The sequence below is a fragment of the Aotus nancymaae genome, unplaced genomic scaffold (assembly GCF_030222135.1).
Source record: "Aotus nancymaae isolate 86718 unplaced genomic scaffold, 86718_ANA_hifiasm-v0.15.2.pri h1tg000108l, whole genome shotgun sequence".
In the NCBI taxonomy this organism is placed as follows: Eukaryota; Metazoa; Chordata; class Mammalia; order Primates; family Aotidae; genus Aotus; species Aotus nancymaae.
The window spans coordinates 40,693,217-40,711,308 of record NW_026988523.1 but is presented as its reverse complement, the minus strand read 5'-3'; the positions used below and the strand labels follow the sequence as shown (position 1 = coordinate 40,711,308).

At 48.0% G+C, this 18,092-nt stretch overlaps 1 protein-coding gene across 1 annotated transcript in view; it reads right to left on the bottom strand.

The window, feature by feature from the left end:
* Positions 1 to 11,854: 11,854 nt before the first annotated feature.
* The window catches only part of ATF6 (activating transcription factor 6), a 192,561-nt gene continuing 186,323 nt past the window's right edge, over positions 11,855 to 18,092 (bottom strand). The window contains exon 16 of the mRNA XM_064370667.1: positions 11,855 to 17,020. Coding sequence (XP_064226737.1) covers positions 16,812 to 17,020 — 209 coding nt within the window. The 3' untranslated portion in view covers positions 11,855 to 16,811. The remainder of the gene's footprint in view (positions 17,021 to 18,092) is intronic.

Genomic DNA, 18,092 nt, shown 5'->3' with positions numbered 1-18,092 from the left:
CTCCATTCTGGCTGGACAATCTTCTCCAGCCCTTAGAAGTCTAGGGGTACATCTGGCTGATTCTACTGGTATCTCTGCCCCGCTCAATGGTCCACTTGCATAGGACTTAAGATGACCCCATGTAAGGCCACATCTGGTGCACAGAAAATTCTTGAACATTATGTGTGCTGACAAAGCCTGGAGTGCAGGTTGGCCCTCAGCTAAGTCATCTTTGCTGAAGAGTAGCTAGCCAGCCCACCTTCTCTCAAATGGGAGTGCGTCACTGGTCCACTGTTACCCCAAGCTGCAAAGAACACAGACTACGTGCCCCAAGAGGTCCACTTAAAGCTCTCTTCCCTTAGCCTTGCGATAAAGGGCGGGCACGCCCCTCCCCTGGGTGGAAGGGGTGGGACTCCACAAAGCTCTCTCCAGAGGAATCCTCTTCTAACATCTCTTTTTAAAAGTTTCCAACTCTCAATTCTTTTACACTCTTAATGTGGGTGAAGAGTTTAAAGGTCTCTAACCGGTTTCCGGACACCTCCTTGGTGAATGTCGCCTGCGGTCTGGCCCATCCTTTGGAATGTGAGATCTGGCGTTTCCTGGGGCCTTGGCTGAAACTCCCATTCTTACACCCCATAATGCTTCAGCAGTTCTCCCCTCCCAGGATGCCTTCTCAGCCAGCACCCTGCCCTTTTTGACACCTTAGACTGTCCTCAGGGTCCAGCTCAAGTAAAGTCTTGTCCAATTCCCCAGTCAGAGCAACAGTAGCCCTTACTACCATGCATCGCACCAACTATGTGTGTCTTTTTCGCATGTATTTGTGAACACATCTAATCTGTTCAGGGACGTTTCTCTCTCTGGAAAAGCAGAGGCTGTTCCTTATTCACCAGGGACTCTGCAGCACTTAGCACAGAGCCTGACTCACAATACCGGCTCATTAGGGATCTGTTAAATGAATAAATAAATGAGTAAGAAATTCACTTTGGCCATACAATATTCAAGGTCACATCATCACCTTCCCTAACTGGAACCTGACCAAAGTCACAGGCCTTCCTGCAGTCTGTATTTGGGGAGCCATTCTCAAACAGCGATTTCTCAAGGTTATCCTGCCCACAGACTCGTAGTGCAATGCCCACAGACCAGGTGGATCTTGTTACTGGAACTCAGGAATTTGACGCTTGAGGAGGGCAGGCTCTCAGCCACTCTAAGAGAGGATCCCTGCAGGGACCAACAGTCTCCACCCAGGGGTCATCCGTGAGCCCAGGACGTGTCCTGTTCATCTTACATCGCCAAGGCCTCAGTGAGGATAATGGGCTGTTTCCCCACTTGAAAGCAAAAGACATAGAATTATGCCCAGTTTCTAAACCAGTTATACAATTAACAGGAAATACGATTACTTGGAGTTTTTTATGGAGCACAGACGAGCAATATTCAGTGTCTGAGGCCTCGATCCTGGGTGGGTTGGTGGGTGACCTCTGCTCTCCTGATGAGGGAGCTTCACGTGGCTGCCCACGCACCCTCAACAGCCGGTCATCTTCCCGGCCTCCTCCATCAACGCTTGACTCTCTCAGTCTGTCCCCAACCGTCATGAAATCACAAATGGACACCAAGAAACGGTCTCGGACTATAACTCACCAAGAAGACAACACAGAAGGAATATTTGCTCTTTGAGAGCATTCTATTATTCCTTATGAACTTATTAGCATTATACCTTTAGGAGTCCTTGGTTGTAAGCAATAGAAGTAGAGTTTTTCTAGCTTGGGCAAAAAGGAATTTATTAGAAGTATACTTAGAAGTTCACAGAGTCGAAGGAAAACCTGGAAAATCAGGACATGGGAAGGCAAGAACCAAGCCGGCTCTGGGCAGCAGGACATTCTCTTTGAAGATCCTTCATGGGAGCTTCTGTTTCAGCCATGCATAGTCCCCAGCTGTCTCCATTCAAGACACAAGTTTATAGGAGAGAGTGTGGCTGGTGAGCTTGGTCCAAAGACCACGTTATCACCAGGGTCGGATTCTGCGGTTGACAGCCCCGCCTTAGTCACACCAAGTCGGGAAGGGCCAGTTCCCCCAGTGAAGGGCTGCTGAGCAGATAAAAACAAACAAATAAAAACCAAAAACAAAACCAGATGTCCATGAAAACTGTTTCCACTCATAGATTTGAAATATGGTTCAATTTTCCAAAGTTCAGTTTATACACAACTCTGTTTAACTGAATTTCTCATTTCCTACTACCTGCTGGTAAGTGTAAGTTTCACAGCAAGCATGTAGGTGTCCACGCTGCCTTTGCCTCTCTCCTGGTTCTATTTCATGGTTTTTTTGTTTTTGTTGTTTATTTTTTTGTTTTTAATGTTCCTTTATCTCTAGTTTGCTGCCTTGGTGTAGACTGTGACTTTTTTTTCTGGAATAAGGCGGAATATAAATGAAAAGATATCGGTGACTCTTCGGGAACGCATTATGGTGTAAAGCAAGGTTTGTCTGTGCTGCGAATTTTCCCACTGGAAGCGCTTGTAATCTGGAAGCCAGCAGTGACGAAGATGTCCTCGTGGCACGGAATCCCCGGAGTTCTCTACTCTTAAAGCTTTCCCAGAGCGATTAGATGCAGACAAATTGCATCAAACTTTTACTGCATAGTATTCCTATGGTTAGGGGAATGTAATTTGACCCATGGTAAGACAGGCCAGTTGAGAGAGAAAGAGAGAGAGAGAGAGAGAGAGAGTGAACAAGAAAAAGAGAGGTTGGCTGATGCAGCCTGGGGCAGGGCCCTGCCTGGGGGTTATTTTCCATGTGACCTCAGCTGAGCTCTCTCTTTCTGGAGGAGCCTGCCTGGCCCTGGAGCACCAAGGAAAGTTTGGCAGTGCCTGAGGCAAAGTGCGGCCAACAGCAGCAGGTGCCAGGAAAGGACTGGAAAACGCTGGTGAACGTCCCGGAGTCACACAGCAACTTCAGTTATGGTTTGGAGAGGCAAGTCTGGGGTTGGAGTGAAAAGCGAGAGGTCTGCCAGCCGCCCTCAGAAGAACCCCAGCTCCACCCTCCAACCTCTGTGATAAGCCGGCGTTCCCCCGCTGAGCTCAGAGGCTAGGAGAGGCCCGAGGGCTATGCTTTCATCAAGGGTGTCTTGGTTGTGGAGATCAGAAACCCACTCAGCCTGGCTCAAACCAAAGCCAGCCGTAAGAGTGCCCCAGGCAGTCACACAGGTACTCAGTGAGGCTTCAGGCTCCTCTCAGGGATGGGGACAGGAAATTCCTCCCAAAGTGCTGGCATGACCATCCTCAGGGCCCTCAGAGCACTCTGCTCCTCCCTGCTCACCCGTCTTACAATGTGGCCCAACACGGCAGCAGCACAAGGAGCCTCCCCAGGCCCCCCGAGCTGGAGCACCCACGACTCACCGTCCCCTCAGACCCTCTGAGAGGCTCAGCTCATCTGTCCATGCTGAGCATGGGGACTGACCATGTCCATCCGTCATCCAGCCAGCTGTGTAGGAGGAGCAGGCCAAGTAGACCCCTACGCTCATAAGGGGACTCAGTACATGTGAATCCCATTGGGAAGTGAACTCTGGTTCTTCCTCTAGTCAAAGGGTCACTAAGAGGACCCGCAAGAGCTTCAGGGTCCAGATGGAGGGACCTGTCAAGAGCGCTGTGGGAGGGATTCCTGCACCCCAGGGCCACTGGGCTCAAGGACTCTGAGGACACCAGGTGCGTTTTGGTCACTGACAAAGAGCAATGCTCTGTGACTTCCAAGGAAACAGACTCACTTTGCAGGCTGACACCTGCGTAGTTCCTCCTAGGGACCTCCTCCAGCACGACTCTCTTGAGACAGCGTTCTGGGAACCATGTGAGCCCTCAGGGGTTATCCAACACCGATTTCACATCGAAGTGGTACTTGAAATGCAGAAAGTTGACCACCCACCAGCTTTACACCCCCTGAGGCCCAACAGGCCTCTGCCACGAGGCTACGCTGGCTCCTGAGTGTGTCTTCCCTACCTCTGCTCAAGCTGTCCTCACCCGCAACAGCTTCAGGGTCCAGATGGAATCCTGCCCGGACAGGTGTCCCTCCCCAGTCATGACCTGCTTGACTTCTCCCCTCCCTTAAGGTTTAGCCAAAGCCCACCTCCCTCGGGAAGCCCCCAGCCCCATCCTCTCCTCCCGTTCCTCTCCCTCGGGCCTCCACACCTGTGTCTTAGCCTGCCTGGCATCTGGCAGCCTCCAGCCACTCACGCCTCTGTGTCCTTTTCTCCCCAGCCTGGTTGCTGGAGGACATCTCTGTGTCCTGTCGGAGTGCGGCCAGGACATTAGAGGGGCTGATGGGCTGATGTGGGGCCACCAGAAAGCTCCAGTTCTGGTCACACAGAAGGACTTCTGACCCTTCAACAGCCCCTGGAACCACCAGGCCCCAGCGGCCCCTTGGTCACCCTGCCCCTCTGGCCCTCTCTTCCAGCAGTGGAATTCCCCTCCACCCACGAAAGCCCCGAGCCCCGTGCTGACTCCCTCACCTCACAATGGCCACTTCTGTTATGGAGGGGCCATACCCCACTGTGGCGCATTTTCAGAACAGAAGGGGCGTTCACTGGGACACCCTTGGGGTTACGGCATTCCTGCAGAACGCACTGGCCTAATCCCTGCAGCTCTGCAGGAGACAGGCCCCCGGGTACCCCGGGCGACCCCACCCCTAACTTCTTTCCTTTCTCCTGAAAAAGAAGGGCCAGTGGTTGGCGGTGGCCCCAGGCTCTGCTGCCTTTCTCACTCTGAGGAAGCCAGTCCACATTTTGTTCCTCTGTGAGGCCAGGCCAGTGGTCAGGATGGAAACAAGGCAGTGCAGAGAGGAGGGAGGCCAGCCAGGCAGGGAGGAGCTGACCCAGGCCACTCTTGTGCAGAAACTGCTGTCTGGAGGCATGCAAGGCACAAAGCATTGTCCTGTGAATCCACAGAGCACCTCAAACCTAGCTGGCAGGACAGTCCGGGTGGGATGACAGTCTGGGGGAGATGACAGTCCAAGCAAGAGGACAGTCCAGGGAGAGAGGACAGTCCGGGTGGAGAGGACAGTACAGGGGGAAAGGACAGTCCGGGGGGAGAGGACAGTACAGGGGGAAAGGATAGTCTGAGGGAGAGGACAGTCCAGGGGGAGAGGACAGTCCGGGGGAGAGGACAGTCCGGGTGGAGAGGACAGTCCGGGGGAGAGGACAGTCCGGGGGAGAGGACAGTCCGGGGGGAGAGGACAGTCCGGGGGGAAGGACAGTCCGGGTGGAGAGGACAGTCCAGGGGAGAGGACAGTCCGGGTGGAGAGGACAGTCCGGGGGAGAGGACAGTCCGGGGGAGAGGACAGTCCGGGGGAGAGGACAGTCCGGGTGGAGAGGACAGTACAGGGGGAGAGGACAGTCCGGGGGAGAGGACAGTCCGGGGGAGAGGACAGTCCGGGGGAGAGGACAGTCCGGGGGGAGAGGACAGTCCGGGGGAGAGGACAGTCGGGGGAGAGGACAGTCCGGGGGGAGAGGACAGTCCGGGGGAGAGGACAGTCCGGGGGAGAGGACAGTCCGGGGGGAGAAGACAGTCCAACAGTCCGGGGGGAGAGGACAGTCCGGGGGAGAGGACAGTCAGGTGGAGAGGACAGTCCGGGGGGAGAGGACAGTCCAGGGGGAAAGGACAGAGGACAGTCCGGGGGGAGAGGACAGTCCGGGGGAGAGGACAGTCCGGGGGGAAGGACAGTCCGGGTGGAGAGGACAGTCTGGGGGAGAGGACAGTCCAGGGGAGAGGAGAGCCTGAGCCCAGGTACCGAGGGGCCTGCCATGCCCAGAAGAGTGAAACTGGCTGGTGGATACACTCAGTATCTTGAAGCACTTGATGTTGACATTAGATTTGAATAAGCCCAAACGGTTCACCTATCTTGACACTGTCAGGAGAGCAGTTCTGCTGGTGGTGAGCACTGATTGCAGGCTGGGATGGTGCGGGTCTTCGTGCCTGCTCTGCCCTGTGCTGTCCCACTAGCAAAGATGGGAACGCTTGCCTGCTCCCAGGGCACACTGAGAAGCAGAGGGCCGTGCCATGGGCTGGTATTTTGACTTTGCAGATGGCTTGTCATAGCAGATGGGTTACAATCACACCCACTTGTGAGACGTCTCCTGATTTTGTACAAAGGTGGTGTCAAATCTTTCTTCTAGGAATTTAAAAACCTGTATAATTTTTCTTGGTTTTGTCTTCAAAGCTTTTTTTCCCCCTCTATGACTCAATATTTGGATGTCTCTCCCTGAGAGAAGCCATCAGGGTGAGATCTAAGAATCAGGCTGGCGCCAGCCTTAGGAAAGAGGAGTTGCCTCCACCCAGCAGTCGTGGAGCCAGAGGCCTGCACCCACAGCCCACCTGCCTGTCCCCGGGGCACTGCCCCTCCGCCTCCTGGGCCACACAAGCCCTCTCCCCTACAGGGAAATTTCAAAGAGGGAGGGCCTGGCTTTCCAGCCACAGGCCCAGAGCTCCTTCCACTAGGAGCTCTGCAAAGTCTGGAGGGGAGAGAGCCTTCAGGACGGAAGGGAACGAACGAACGCAGAGGCAAACGGCGGTGACTTGTCCCTTGCCTGAGGGCTGTGGTGAGGAGGGGTGCGCTCAGCCTCCCACTGGCCCGGGAGCCCGGAGCAGGGCGGCTTTGGCTGGGCCGCTGTTTGTGTGCTGTTCTCCTGGCTTGATTCCTTCTCTCCCTCCTGGTTTCCCGTTTCTTGGGTTGCTTTGGGCTTTTTCTGGGTCAGCAGTTGTCCTCCCCGCTCCTCCCCGACCCCTCTGCAGTTCTTTCCACAGCTGAACCGTTTTGTTTTTCCAGTTCCCTGAGGCCTGGGAGCACACTCCTCTCCCTCTCCCCTTTCTCCTTCTCCCTACTGTCTCGTCTCTCCCTCTCCTCCCGGCTCCCTCTCCTTCCAAGAATATGCCATTTCCCAGAACGTTCCATCTTCACAGCCATGGTTATTTTCATGCATTTCCCTGTTCTACCGCAGAGGAACGTCTGACATCATCTCCACGAGCGAATCCAGCACTCACCACCCCCACCCCTACCTCTCTCCCTCCTTTCTTTACCAGCTGTTTGCTAGGTTTGGACTTTGATGATCCAAACGCATTTTTTTTCTTGTTCCTGGGCCCCTACTGCACCCTTGACCTCTAGGATGGTGTAGCTCCGTAAACTTCAGAACTGGGCCTCGGAAGACAGCGTTCATTGGTTCCCAAGCTTTTCCGCACATTAGAATCACCTGGGGAAGTTTTCACACTCCTATGCCCAGGGCACACCCTATGCCAATTAAGTCAGACTGTCTGGGGTGGGAGCCAGGCACCAGTATTTTTTAAAGGTCCCCAGGTGGTTCCAAAGTACAGCAAAGTTTGGGAACCACCAAGCTAGGGCTGAATTGAAGGGGGTTCGAGCCTTTAGCCCGAGCGTCTGCTCATGGAGCCTGGGGCACACACCTTGTCTTTAGAGCTGTGAAGGAGGGGCCAGGAGCATTCTCTCCAGGGTGCCCCTGCCCAGTGCCGGGGTTCTCCCAGCCACTCAGCGAGACCTGCTCCAGGGAGGCTGATGGCCCCCTCCCACGACAAAGCGTGCTGGTTCAAAGCAGGGCCTCCCTGAGCTCAGTGCCCAGGAGAGCCATGGACCTGTGGGGGAGCAAGCAGCCGATTTTGCCTCCTCGTCCTGGATGCAGCCCCCAAGCCTGGATGGTTGCTGACTTGGCTGAGCGCATGTAACTGATTAAGGGCACAGGCCTGATTCTGGCCCCTCAGCTGGGAGTGTAGCCACCCAGGGCAGCATCAGGGAAGGAGGCTGTGAATGCTGAAGATCTAACCCCTATGGACTTCCAAAAAGGCAGCACACACACACAATTTTTTTCTTTTTGGAGATGTAGTCTAGCTAGCTCTGTCGCCCAGGCTGGAGTACGGTGGTGTGATCTCCGCTCACTGCAACATCCGCCTCCTAGGCTCAAGCAATTTTCCTGCCTCAGCCTCTTGAGTAGCTGGCATTACAGGCACATGCCACCATGCCCAGCTAACTTTTGTATTTTAGTAGAGTTGGGGTTTCACCATGTTGGTCAGGCTGGTCTCAAACTCCTGACCTCAGGTGATCCTGATATTCCCACCCACCCCAGAGATAGCAGCTGGGAGGTTTATCTCTGGCAGGAGTCTGCATCTTCCCATCCTCCAGCCTCACTGACAGGGAACTACACGGGTGTTTCTCAGCTCCTCTCAGTCCTCTGGGGGGACTTGTTGAAACACAGGGTGTTAGGCCCAGCCTCGGAGTCTGACTGTCCGACTCAGTGGGTCTGGGTTGGGGCCAGGAAGGTTGCATTTCTAGCAAGTTCTGAGGTGCTGCTGCAGTCTCGGGACCCCACTTGCAGACTCGCTGGTTTACATGCTCTTTCCAGGCCCATTTCTAATATGCCCCAGACTGAAGCCAGAGGAAAAGGCAGTCGGATGAAATGAAACGGGAAGAGGAAAACTAACAATGCCTCATCTTTTAGGGGAAGGCAGGGATCTCTGCTGTTTCCCTTGCAGTCCTGCCTCGGCACCGGGCATCGCACATCCTGCAACATGTGTGCCCTGTGAATATTTGCAAAGGATGCGGTAGCTAGTGCAGTGTGACAAATGCCTGTCTGTCATGCCCACTCCTGGAAGGATGGGGTGTATTTGTGGCTCTCTAAATGCTCAATAATTCAGTGAAATACTGACTTAGCCTAAAATGCCTAAACCACCATGGCCCAAGCACACTATGTCCACTACTGGAGAAAAAATTCAAGACATTAGTAGGGTTCCTGCTCTTCTGGAGCTCACTGTCCTACAGGGATGATACATGTTTAACTGGTAATTGCAAAGGCGATGAGAGTTAAGAAGATGCTGCTATGGTGAGTGGGCTTTTCCTTCCTTGGACCGTGCGCCCTGCTGACTTGTGCCGGACGATACATCCTGGGAAGACGGAATCAGCCCCAACCGTGCCGCTACTCGCAATGTGCTTCTAGTTGTGCTCTATGAAGTGACCCGTAGAGCCATTTCAAACAAGAGAGTACATGTTTCAGCATCTTTCCTGCTCATATTGTCTAAATTAAGACGAATTTCCAGTTCCCCCCAGCTGGCGATTTGATGGAAACAGCCTAGCTGGATGTGTGGGGCTTGCTGTAATTCTGTCTTCCTAAAGGCTGCCAGGCTGAAGGGGGCAACGTGTCGATCTGATATGAACGAGTGGCTCAGCAGAGGAGAATTCCAGCAACTTGAGGAAACCAGAGACAATATGGCAAAATGTATCATTTGATGTCCTGGGGCCAGCAGCCAAGTGAGTGGGTGAGCTCTGTGGCCATGACGAAGATGCTGGCCACGAACCTCTCGCCCCAAAACTCTCCCGAGAGCGGCTTGTGTCCAACTGAACTTTCCTTTTCAGGCTGACCAGAAATCTTACCCTCGCCTGGAAATTATCTTTACTCTTCCATGGGGACAGAAGAGTGACCACACAGTCCCATGGAAGAGACATCATTCACGTCTCTAGACATGTGAAGGACATGTCAAGGATGTTGTCTCGCTCATCTGTATGCCTTCCCACAGCTCCACGGTAGATGTCCGAGCTTCACACAACACTTAGAACTGGCGGCAAAGGTTTAAATTCCAGGGCCATTGCCTCTAGTCCGCTATGAAGAAATGCAGCCCAAGAATCGAAGCTCCATCGGATGCTCAGGCAATGCGGGTAACCTCAGAGCCTTCAGAAGTCAAGCAGGACACCTCGGGGAGGAGCATCTGAGATGGCTTTTGAGGCTGTCAGTTCTGCCTTTGTACCCCTTTGATGTTTGCAGGCATATGGGCTATACCGTAAAGAACTGGAAGGAGTATTTTCTGTTAGCCTGACAAGGTCCCCCTTCTAAATGAATACAGCTTTCAGGACTGACACTGCTGCAGTCAGTCTTACAAGATGATCACTTGTTAATATGGTGCATTGTATTTATTTTAAAGATATGTCCACTTCTGAAACATTTCAATTTTGGATCTGCAGATTAGTGATCTCCCACATAAGCACCTCTATTTCATAGTCCAGCACCCACATCAGCAGTTAATTCTGCAGTGAAAACTTCCTGTAGAACTTGTGATCACAAGGCAAACAGTGGACACATCCTGGGATGGAGCTGGATGTCACACTTGGACAGGCTTTTGGATATGAATAGAGTAGGAGAGTTGGGAGAGCCTGGGATCTTCAGTTATGGGGGAGCCAGCTTGAAACCACCCCACTAGGTAACTCATCCAAGATGGGGACTACAAGGACTGAGGCCTGGAAGAACCAGCCCAGCGCAGGCTCTGCACGCAGCCACATTGAGTGTATGCTTGAGTCACTCACAGAAGACCCTCGGATACTGTTGGACCTTGCTCCTTAGCGACTCTCCCTCTTTCCTGAACATGCCTCAGCGCCCTGCTTGCCCGTGTTCTGTGGCTTGGTTTCCTCCTCACTCATTTGTCTCTTTATGACTTTAAAGGATAAACGACAACGTAGCATAGTAGAAAGAACGTGGCTTCAAAATCATGACAGACTTAATTTCAAATCTCAACTCTGCTATGTACTAGTTGTGAGTTCCTGGGCAAGTTACTAAATCTCTTGTGACTATTTCTTCATCTGTAATTCACAGATATAGGTATTAATATTATGATGTCTATGATTATGGCTTGCTGCAAAGCTCAAATGAGCTAATGCTTGTAAAGGCTTAGCATGGTGTCTGGAAGGTTAGGTCTTCAATATGCAGCAGCTATCACCATTAACCGAACTAAGAGGAGTCTCTTCAGGCATTTATACAGATCACGCCCAGTGAATGTAATGGACTGAAATATGCTATAGGTTTCCTATGGTGAGCAAAACATTGGAAGTGATTTAAATCTTTACCAAAATTGGACCAGTAAGGTAAATTACAGGGTGAATGCTAAGGAAGCCCTCTATTTATGATGCCATGTATTTATTACCCAAATGTCATTTGTGGGTACCCTTTGAGATTCAAAAATTGGCTTGAACCATATCCCACTTAGAGTGAGAAGTCTCAGGAGACAATGCCATAAAGATTGGGGTGGGGAGGCTGGAGGAAGTTGTGTATATATATAGAGAGAGACAGAGTCTCACTCTGTTGCCCAGGCTGGATTGCAGTGATGTGATCTTGGTTCACTGCAACCTCTGCCTCCTGGGTTCAAGTGATCCTCCCAGTTAAGCTCCCCAAGTAGCTGGGATTACAGGCACCTGCCACCATGCCTGGCTAATTTTTGTATTTTTTGTAGAGACAGGTTTTCACCATATTGCCCAGGCTGGTCTCAAACTCCTGAGCTCAGGTGATCCACCCACCTCGGCCTCCCAGAGAGCTAGGATTACAGGCGTGAGCCACCGTGCCTGGCCGGCTCCACTTATTAATAACCATCTTACAAAATAGGTTGTAGAAGATTGAAATAATATAGTTAATAAACCAGTGTCCGAGGCATTCACTAGGTGCTCAGTAAATGCCTGCGTTAATTACTCCTTGATGGAGCCCTTGCTGTCAGTCTGCAGTGACTAGCTTCAGGTGTGGTGGCATTTGCCACTGCAAGCTGGGAAGAGGCCTTTGGTGAGGACAAGATGTGTGACTGAGTAACACGGTTTCCTGAAGACACAGAAAGATAAAATATGGGGTTTTTAGATATTTTTTCCTTGATAAGATTGTGGTTTAAATATCTGGACACATAAATAAAGGACATTTTTACTTAATTGGCTTGGGAGAAAAGCAGAAAAGAGTTCAACAGTTTCATCTTAACAGTAACACAAGCCACAGGGCCTTTTCAGGCTTCCTTTCCCATGACTAACCCCTTAACACTGAAGATTCATTTGAGGGCTGTTTTTTCTCTCTTTCTATATACAGAATAAAACAAGGCAAGTTTAAAAATTCTTTATTTGAATTTTAGAGAAATAACAGGTATTGCATTATAAAGACTTGCTTGAAAGTATGAAATAATCTGTTGTTATTTCTTTAGGTTTTGCAAAACAACATCATTGTTAAGGGAGAGAATGGTGCATCTCTCCTCATCTTCAGCATGTTCTTAAAGTGACATGGGTACAACCTGAGAAAAAAGATCCTGGTGAAATGGTATCTCTAACACACCCTCCTCAGTTCTACTGGTTCCATGGATGAAGCCTGATTGAACTTAGCCCAGCCATACTTGCCAAAGTGGTAACAGGAAATCAGTGCCTCTAAGGCTGGTAGTGCATAGTAGTTTTCATCTAAAGCTCTGTTTTCCCATCATCTCCTCTGTCCTGGTGACTGGCCTGGAAATTAGGGCAAGTATGAGTTAAAGTGGATCAATATACAATTGCTGTGAAAGTCTACCTGCTAATCTCCAGTTGGGATTAACATAAAGGGGATAGGCCAAGCCTCCTGGTTTAACTAATGGTCACCAACTTCATTGAGAGCAAACAGCACAACAGTTATTTGTGCTGTTTGGCAAATGATAAACTATTATTTATTTATTCCTTAGTTACCAAGCCTAATATAATTAAAGGTATTTTAATGTGCTAAATCCCTAATGCTTAAAGTTAGAACCAGTATGTTGAGAATGGCATCCACTATGTGACAGTGGCTGGCGATGACATGGATTCATACATAAGATCAAATTTCCTAATCAGATATCTTTGTCATTCTTCTTTTCATAAATTCTATTGAATTTCACTAGTAGCACAGACATTAGAACAAATTGTCGAAAGCTCTAGTCTTACCCAAAATAAACTGTTTTAAAAGCTTAGTCATTAAAAAGATAAGAACAGAACACACTTGTTTTTTCAGGCAGGAGAAAACTGCATTTCTTTTATGAGCCTAGTTCCTTTTGGATTCTGGCAACATCTTTTTGGGTAGTCCAGCATCGTTTCCTAGAAAATTAAAAATCAATCCCAATCCCTGTGGGTCGAAGGAAATGGGAATATTCACTTCTAAATGTTATTAGGGGTGGGAATGAACGTTTCTTATATTTCATTCTCTTTTAGGCTTTATTCTTGTTTTTAAAAGTTATGATTGGTATTCATATTAGCAGCAACAATCCTAATTTCTGTAAGTTGAAATAACTCAGGACTGATGAAAAACACATTCTGGTAAGGAATATGGGGTCCACAGGTGGTAATAAGTGTCTATCAATTAGCAATCTTATTTAAGAGGTTAATTGGTATGAAATAGCCAATAGTATAAAAAGATCTCAGTTGGCTGAAGGAAGCTGAGTCAGCCCATCAGTATGCAGTGGAAAGAGGGCTTTCATGGCTGGAAAATTTCCCATGACTTCAGACTGAAAGGGGGCATCAGATCAGGCTCTAGCTCTTCAGGCTGTGAAAGCAAAAGTGGTTACTTCTGATATGTTGTTGAAAGTGCAAGTCACTTTGAAACTTTTCAATGTGTTAGAAAGTCAAATATAATTACAAGTTTTTCCTGTAATACATTTCTGTCAAGTTTCACAACCTGAGCTTAGTAAAATGGCAAGAATCAAAAAATAGTAGGAAAGTGGCAAAGAGCTTGAGAGTTCTCCAGTTTTAATGATGCTAAATGCTGCCACGGCAGTACCACCAGCATCTCACTGCGGTGACGACCAGGGAACACACACCAGGGAGGAAGGCTCAGGCCAGGAGGATTTAATCAGGATGGTGTCTCTTTAAAAATGATTTTAAAAATCAAATTGAATACCAAGTTCCTTGTCTGTTTCTACATTTACTTGGCGCACTTAAGAATGACTTACATAACATTGCTTTCAAATACCTCCATGCCTACTTCTTACTAGCAAGAAATGGCAAAGAAATGCCAGTTTTGTGCTGGAGCTTGTAGTCATTAAAACAAAATTAGATGATGCTCTGAGTTTTATAATTATGGGGGATTTTTTACTTGTGAAAACACAATCCCACCCAAAAATCAATGTGAAGTTTCTGTACTACAAGCATTGCAAACAACAGATTTGTTTCAAGGGATAAGCTCAAACATCTGACTCAGTAGTTAACATGAGGAAACATCCACTTACTTTCCGTTAAGCCTTAAAAATTTGGGACTTGCAACCAGGCAGAAAGACTGTTTCCATCAGCCTCCACCATCACTTCCCAAGACTATATTACTGCCAGCCCAAAGAACACAAAATCCTCTAATAACAGGAAGATCTACCTCCTCCATGAGTTTATCTAATTTTCTCACAAGCTTGCAAAATCTCATTTAAAATTTAATAAATAAAAAAATACACATATTCCCCACAATTTCTGGCTGCAACCCTCCCAAAAGGCAATCCCCCGCTCAAAAAACATTTTAATCTGGCATGGTAACTTTCCATTTCCCAAAGGGCCTTGTGCATACAAACATGAAAATTAAAACTACAATTATCCCTAGGGATTCATTATAGCTTTGCCAGCAATTTAAAAAGTAGAATACTTCTTTGCACTTGTCAATTGCCTTTCACTCATTTCCTGAAACTCCACCCTTAGGAGAATCCTGTTCCCTCATCTCAAAGATCCATTCAAGAACAGGCAATGACAAACAGCGGAAGGGCCAGTGAGAGAGAAGGCAAAGCTCCCAGGCTGCTCTGGGCGGCACCTCACAGGCACCCGTAGCTCTGCTGCACCCTTCCTGCTCTTCACTGGAGACTGCCCCCAACCGCTACCCACCTTTTCACCTGGAAGACAGGGACTAACGTTGGTGAATATGACATAACTGAAGTCTTCCATCTGAGGAGTTGGTAAAATGATCACAGAAAAAGCTGGGAATCGAGGGATGAAGTAAAAGTGAAGCGCTAAGAACAAAAACTCCACGTGATGGGTCCTTCTGTGATTCTGCGCCACGGAGAGGAGGGAAACTCCATTTCTAATCACCCCACTCGAACCAGGTTTACATTGACCATGGAAACGTCTGACAGTTCCAGCAGAAGATTAGCAGCTCTTTGTTGTCGCTGTCTACTAGCCATGGTCACAGCCTCTTGTGGCTAATTCACATCACAGAATGGGAAGGAGCAGGGCCAGGAGAAAATATCCCACGATAAGACTGCCCAGTCACCTGAAGGACTTCTGGGCATTTGCCTTATATTCCTTGGTACCCACTAGAAGAATGTTCCCCAGGGAAAATGGTTCTTGTCTGAAAATCACACAGGATAGCCAAATCTAAAGGGAGGGCTGCGCTGACTTAAAGTGGTTTGTAATGTGGAAAAAGAGGAAGGTTAATTCGCATTTTTCAAACTCCAGACTCCCAAGTAATACAACAGTAAAGCCCCCTTTTTTCCCACTCACAAAAGTTGAACTGATTTCCTTGGAAAGCATTTACCTAGCTTGGACAAAGAGTCACCTGTCCAGAGAGTTAGAAGTGCTGATGATTGTTTAAAATTATTTAGGGGCCAGGCCTAATTTCACAGGCAGAAAACTAACCAGCTGCATATAATCCTTGAGAGGTTGCTATAACTTCTCCTTCCCTTTCCTGCAAGGAAGAAGAGGAACTGATTGACACAGTGTGGAACAGGAAGAAATCTGACAAAGGCAAGTCAACTGGGGTAAGAAACAGTGTTTGTAGAATGAGGTGCATCAAGAAACTGAAAAGTTTTGTAGAACAGGGAGGAAGACTCACTTTAGAAACTGAAGGTAGAACATTAGAGAGGACATCACTGAGATCCATTTCTATGAATTCATCAAATGAAACATAATTGTCTACATGAAAAAAGAGGCAAAGTACAGTAAAAACGAACACAGCTTTTTTTTTTTTTAAACCATGGGAGGACAAATGATTTAATTCCTTCACTGTCTTTTCATTGGAAAAACTGAAAATTATTGCCATATTATGGGATGCACTCCCTCAGTAGGAATCCACGTTCACTAATCTGCATTGTTTTAAGGAGCAAATACTTCTCAGTTCTTTAGTGAAAAAGCTTTTGTCTTGTTTAAGCCTAAAGTTACTTCCATGTTCCTCAGCTGAATTTGGTATAATTTCAACAGAAGAATGAATGAAAACGAAAGCTGTGTCCTGCAGTCCATGAGGACCAGATTAGTAAAGAGAAAACTTAAGTATGTGTGCTAATACTTGATGGCCCAGAGTCCTGAAAGTAAACGATAGCTGTGGCTTTATCTCATACTGCAATCACGTCCAACTTGCCACCTTTTAAACATGTATATGAATGGAACTATCTCCTCTCTCCAAACGGCACCACTGGTCCTTCCCTTCCCTTCTCTTCTCTCAAATTTGCACCCACTCCCTCACACTTTGTTCAGGTGCGAGCACAAATCCTAAGTAAAGATAAACTTTACCAACTGGGGCTTTTCCCTTTTACCTAAAGGTTCAAATTGTTTTGATTCCTTTTGGACTGTTTTTTGCTCTTCTGGTTTTGAAATGTGTTTTTCTTAAATAAGCATAATATCCAGAATGGGTTTGCATTAAATGAATGAAAAATCGAATCAGTGGAAACTATTTGAACATGCACGTGTGGCATAGCTTTAAATAAAATTCACTTTACGAATCAATAAGTGAAATGGCAAAATGGAGAGGTGGATCTTATTTGAAGGAAGATGACTGTTTAAACACAAGACCAACACAGAGGGAAGAGAGGTTTAGAAAAGTACAGAAAAAAAATCTACAGCAGGTAACACTGGAGGATGCAGGGCTACATCTGCCACTGAAGAAATATTGTTCTCTTGTGTCTGAATTTCAGTGCTTTCCAAATAGATGGGTAGATTATGATAAATGGAGCAGCTTCTTTTATTTCTTCTTCTTTCCTCCTTGAATTCTAGCAGAGGCAGCTCTCTGGCTGCCACCAAGAAGGCAGAAAGCAGCATTTCGTTCACCTGCTCTTCAGTCTGGCAGGATCCCACGCTCAGTTTTCCAGCATAGCTGCAGGGTGCTATTGTAATGACTCAGGGATGGTGCTGACAACGTGGGTTGCCTCTGTGGCTGCGGGAGGGGAGCCAAAGAAAGTGTTGGTTTGATTCCTCTGCTGATCTCGGAGGTAAGGAGGAACTGATGAGCTTTTGATGTGGAGGATCCTGGTGTCCATCACCTGACAGTCAATCTGCATCATCACTTCGTAGTCCTGCCCATTGATCACATTCTCTGCAGACAGGAATATACACAAAGAATACATATTCAACAGAATGTGCATCTCTGCCATAAGCTTCAGCCCCAGAAAGACAGAAATGTGCTTTAAGGATGTGAAATGTCAATAAACTTTCAAGGATGCAGAGGGAGTCTCGGTCACTAAGCAGAGCTACAGGTGGGCTGGGTGCCAGGATAGCCTGTCCTCTCCCTATTCTAGCTCCCAAACAACCTCTACTGGCGTAACAAGGGCTAAAGCTGCCAGGGTTAATAATGCCACAGAGCAGCTGTCCAGACATCGTATGTCTTGTATGCTTTCCATGCAGTGTATTACTCTGATTGGAGCAGCTGGAACAGAAGGGGTTTTTAGTGGGGAGTACAGAGAAGAATCCTTAAGTCCTCCTCCTTGCCTTCAACAATGGTAAGAAACAACTGTCGGAAGAATTGTGGCATCTGAATTTGCATTTTGATCTGTGAATCCGGAGCGGGGTGTCGGGCTGGGGAAGAACTGCTGGTGACAGCCTAGTTCTGTACTGCCTTTCTACGAAGATGACACAGAGCCAACCAATAAATGTTTGGCTTTTCCAGGACAAACAATTGAATTAAAAGTAGAATTCTTTCTATTCTTTTTTTAACTTTGACACTGGGCATGCCAAGCATTAAAAATCTGGAGGAAGAAAATCCAAAGCCTGATACTTGATCTTCAGATTCCATGGTTATGTATGGGAAAACTGAGCCATGGAGTTTGTCACTTAGGGAGCTAAACAGGCTTTTGGAGCTCATCTAATCCAGGGTGTCCTAAATTCGGGTCTAATTAATAGACTTCAGGGAGTCTGTAAGTTCCCTGAAATCGTACACAAAGTTTTGTGTGTACATGTTTTTGGAGAGAGGGGCCATCAAATTCTGAATGGGGTCTGTGACTCCCCTCCTAAAGTTAAAAATTACTAGATAGATCTAATCTACCAATTCCAAGTGCCTTGAGCAGATGATATATTCTATTTCAAATCCAATAGAATACATCATTCCTCCACTTCTATTGGTCACTCATCTGTTCCAATGTTTAAAATAGTCTTCATTGATGATAAATTTC